The sequence below is a fragment of the Bos grunniens genome, chromosome 22 (genome assembly GCF_055505025.1).
Source record: "Bos grunniens cultivar Pamir isolate PY7600 chromosome 22, Bosgru_T2T1.0, whole genome shotgun sequence".
Taxonomy (NCBI): domain Eukaryota; kingdom Metazoa; phylum Chordata; class Mammalia; order Artiodactyla; family Bovidae; genus Bos; species Bos grunniens.
The window spans coordinates 11845739-11850177 of NC_141186.1; the positions used below are offsets into that span (position 1 = coordinate 11845739).

Sequence of the window (4439 nt, forward strand, 5' to 3'; positions counted from 1 at the left end):
CAAGGGCTAAGGTGGGGAGTGGCCAAGCCGGTCAGGGGTCGTCAGAGCCACTTCCACCTTGAGGCCAGGACTTGCCTTTGCCTGTGGGACCTGGTGTCTTCCACTGTGCCTGGGCCAGACGCCCGCCCTGGCCACATTCACTTGGTGTTGGACAGAACTTGCAGAGGACACCTTTTCCTTTCAGCCAGCAGCCCCTGTGCCGCTTGCTGGGAGCTAAAGGATGGAGGGAGAGAAGGCAGGGGCTGCACGGGTGGGAGGAGCCAGGAAGTCAGCAAATAGGCCAGAAGGAAAAGCGGCTGTAGGGAGAGCACAGGGAGGCCTGGCTTTGTGCATTTGGACATGAAAGCTGGTCTTGGGACCCGGAGGACAAGGGGTGATAGAGCCGACGGCATAAGCCTGTAGACTTGAAACAAGAATTGCCTGGAAGTGACATGGGGAAACGAGGACCCCACCAGTCTGTCCGGGAGAACTGGTGGCCTCTGGGGCCTGCAGGGAGTGAGGCCCAGGCAGGAGTCGTCTTCTCTTTCCTTACTCCTCACCTCTTTCACCTGCATCTGCCCCAGACATCCGCCTGGACTGGGAGACCTACACTCCAGAGGACAGGGAGGACCGGCTGCTGGAGCTGCTGGTGTTCTATGGGCCGCCCTTCCCGCTACGTGACCACGCTGGGAATGACCTCCTGTACCCCGAGACCCCGGAGAGCAGCGGCTCCTTCTGGTCCCCAAGTCCCTCCGAGTCTGAGTCCAGCCGTGAAGCCACCCCATCTGTGAGCAGGGGTGGCAGGTGGGCTGCTGGGCCAGGTCAGTGGGTCTCAAGCTGAGCCTCAGCGACTCCCTTGACCATAGGCCGAGGGCAGCTCCAGTGCTGGCGCCCCCCAGAAGATCATCTCAGTCATCCTGCGAGGGCATGAGGGGGTGCCCTCTGACCACCTGTTTTCCATCAGCCCCAAGCAGGTGGTGAGTGGGTGGGGTTGGGAGCTTCGGGGAGCATCCCCCAAGCAAGGCTGGGGAGGGGGGCGGTTGTGCAGCGCTGAGGCTGCTTTGTCTGCCAGGTGGTCCCTGCGGGGGGCAACAGCACCATCCACATCTCCTTCACACCCGTGGTGCTGGGCCCTGGCGTCCTGCACAAGGTGGAGTGTGTTGGCTATGCCCTGGGCTTCTTGAGCTTGGACGATGAGGTGAGCACTCTGGGCCTGGGGAGGGCTTCCCCCCACCCCACCCCACCCCACCTCACCTCTCAGGACTCCAGTGATGGGGCCTGGGCTTGGTAGGTGGAGAGGGAGCTTCCGGGCCGGAGGCGCCGCCTGCAGGACTTTGCCGTGGGACCCATGAGACTGGACCTGCATGGCTACGTCAGGCCGGCGCAGTGAGTCCGCAGGGCCGCCTAGCCCGCCTCCTGCCCCTGGTGGGGAGCAGCCTCCTTGGGCACTGCTGGGGACCAGCCCAGGCCTTGGGAACAAGAGGTGGGCACGGGAGGGCGGGGCCGGCCAGGGGCAGGTGAGGCCCAGAGGCCGTCCCGGCTGTCGCCGGCAGGCTGAGCGTGGACTGGGACTACGGTGGCAGCATGGTGTTCCGGCAGCAGGCCAGCGACCTCATCCCTGAGCAGCCCTGCGCCGGGGTGAGTGTGCAGCCGCCCTGCCCTCCCGCGTCACCCAGGTGCCCCCCACCAGCCCTCTGGGGGCAGAGCCTCACAGTCTGAGTGCCCCCTTCCTGCGGTTGCCAGGTGCTGAGTGAGCTGGTGACCACCCGCCACCTGAAGCTGACCAACACCACGGAAATCCCTCACTACTTCTGGCTCCTGGTCTCCAAGCCCTTCTCCATTTCTCAAGACGGGGCGAGCCGCAGCCACCGGGCCCTTGGCTGGAAGCAGGAGGGTGAGGAGATGGCAGCAAGGGGCAAGCAGCTGGTGCTCCACCCACAGGAGAACATGCTGGTCAGTGGCAGCATCTGCGGTCCCCGCCTGGGGGGGCACACACTCCTGGGCTGGGAGTCACCTTCCTCTCACGTTCCCGCACGTGTATGTACAGACAGCATGGCAACAGAGTACCCTCCCAGGGCTGTACTCAGACACAGACATCGGTAGTATCCAGGCCCCGCCATGCCCTACACACTCAGGGGCCAACTCCCCAGACAGACAGACAAGACTCCATCCAGCGCACGTGCGCGCACACACCCACACCCACTGTCCCACACACCCACAGTCCCACCCCCCACCCCCGTCTCACACACACACCCCACCATCCCACACCCACCGTCACACACACACCCCACCATCCCACACCCACCATCACACACACACACCATTCAGCACATATACACCATCCCACACACACCCACCGTCCAGCACACCTTCTGCACAGGGCTCTCCGCATGTAGATATGCCCAGATCTATCAGAGCACACACTCAGGAGCCCTGGATGCACCAGTCTGCCATCTCCTCTGCCCGCGTCCTGGTCCTGAGAGCACCACGTAGCACAGACCCTCCCCGCTCACCTGCCCTCTTGCAGGGTTTCATCACTGTCTTTCCATAAACATAAGGCACACTGTTCCCAGGAACCCCCCTCCAGAGATGAGAAGAAGGCCAGGGAGTAAACTTGTGGAGCTAGGTCCACAGACCTGGGTTTGGGAGCCACGTGTCCAAGGCCCTTCCCGTGAGGCCTGTGATACCTCAGCCCTCTCCCCACAGCCACCAGGGTGACCCCTGAGCAAGGCTAAGCTGACTTCGTGTCCCACGCTTGAAACTCAGCTGGGGCCCCTTACTGCCCTCAGGACAGACACAGGCTTGCCCTGGGCCTGCGGGCTTGCACACAGCCCTGGTCACCCGAGGGGAGGACAGCTCCATTCCTCTGGCCCCTCAGCTCCTGACAGCTGCTGGGCATGGAGCAGGGCCTGCAGGCCATTCTGGGTCACAGGCTGAGAGGGGACCAGGCCGGGCCTGCAGGAGGGAAGGGTGGAGCCCCAGGTGCGCAAGCTGTTGCCCGCCTCCAGCAGCCTGAGGTGACAGCTCGCCCACAATCTGCTCAGGTGAACGTGTCCTTCTCGCTCTCCCTGGAGCTGCTGTCCTATCAGAAGCTCCCGGCTGACCAGATGCTGCCCGGAGTAGACATTCAGCAGAGCCCAAGTGGAGAGAAGCAGATGGTGTTCACACAGAACCTGCTGCTGGAATACAGCAACCAGACCTCACAGGTGAGTCCCCCGCCTGGCTCACGTGTTAAAGAGGGGCACCGGGCTGAGCTCTGCTCAGGTGGAGTCAGCGGAGGACCGACCCCAATCGTCTGGCACGTGGAGAGATGGGGTCATCTCCATCCTTACCGGCCTCGGGAGCTCAGAGCCAGGTGGGGTGCTGGAGGGTGCAAAATCAGGGAAGGCTTCCTGGAGGAAGAGGCGGCACGTGAAGCCTGCACATTGTTTAATGGAGAAAGCAGGGGACCAGGCCAAGGGAGTGGCCTGACGATGCTGACAGCAGCTGAGGGATGCCTCTGGGGCTTGTCTGGGACTGTGTGCACCAGGTGAGAAAGCCATGGGCCTTGTCCTGTGGGCTGTGACAAGCTCCACACTCCAGCCCCACAAGCTTCTGAGGGGAGAGGCCAGGGGGAAAGGTGAGAGGGCCCAGAGCCCAGGAGGAGCAGAAGGCTGGATAAGGGGGGCGGGTAGGCAGTGAGGTGACCCGGGCAGGGAGTGGAAACCACAGCGCTGGATCAGGGGAGGAGGGAGCAGACAGCGCCTCCCTGGCCGCCTTCCTCCCACCAGCGGCGGTGCTGCCCGTGGGCTCCTCAGAAGCTGCTGGGCGGAGGGCTGGCAGGGTCCCGCGTCCCTGCTCCTCCCCCGGGTGGCCGGCTCTGTCCCCAGGTGGTGCCCCTGCGGGCCGTGGTGGCCGTGCCCGAGCTGCAGCTCTCCACCAGCTGGGTGGACTTCGGCCCCTGCTTCGTGAACCGGGGCCAGGCCCGGGAGGTCTACCTCATGAACCTGAGTGGCTGCCGAAGCTATTGGGCTGTGCTGACAGGTGTGTTAGGCCCTCCTCCCCAACTCCGCTAGACTGAGACCCCCAGGAAGGGGCCTGTGGCCCTGTGCTGGTAGGCCAGACCCCCTGGGAGTTGCTGCGCTGACTGCCACTTCCCCCATCGGAAGTGGTCCCCCCCGGGGTGGTGGGCAGCAGCAGAAGCACCAAGAGGTGGGGTCAGTGCCGCAGGCGGTGCGTGGAGCTGCCTGCGCGTCCTCCCCATCCTGCAGGCCAGCAGGAGCCAGACAGGGACCCCGTGGCCTTCAAGGTGTCCCCAAGCAGTGGGCTGCTGGAAGCACGACCAGTCAACGCACCCCCCACCTCTGTCACCCTCCAGGTTTCCTTCACCGCCAGGTATGGCCCCCCCACGACCTGGCTGGCGCTGCCCCCCAGAGCCCTGGGCCAGCACCCCTCCTGATTTGAGCCCCGGCTTCCCACAG

The 4439-nt window shown here is 64.3% G+C and overlaps 1 protein-coding gene across 5 annotated transcripts in view; it reads left to right on the forward strand.

The window, feature by feature from the left end:
* DLEC1 (DLEC1 cilia and flagella associated protein) overlaps positions 1 to 4439 on the forward strand; it is a 92299-nt gene that overhangs the window by 87186 nt on the left and 674 nt on the right. For 4 of the 5 annotated variants that reach the window (XM_086365922.1, XM_086365923.1, XM_086365924.1 and 1 more), the window contains 9 exons: positions 564 to 766; positions 846 to 956; positions 1052 to 1177; positions 1271 to 1365; positions 1533 to 1617; positions 1723 to 1932; positions 3024 to 3185; positions 3849 to 4002; positions 4230 to 4353. In XM_086365922.1, the coding sequence (XP_086222048.1) occupies positions 564 to 766; positions 846 to 956; positions 1052 to 1177; positions 1271 to 1365; positions 1533 to 1617; positions 1723 to 1932; positions 3024 to 3185; positions 3849 to 4002; positions 4230 to 4353 (1270 nt within the window). The remainder of the gene's footprint in view (positions 1 to 563; positions 767 to 845; positions 957 to 1051; positions 1178 to 1270; positions 1366 to 1532; positions 1618 to 1722; positions 1933 to 3023; positions 3186 to 3848; positions 4003 to 4229; positions 4354 to 4439) is intronic. The other variant, XM_086365927.1, reaches the window with a different exon arrangement.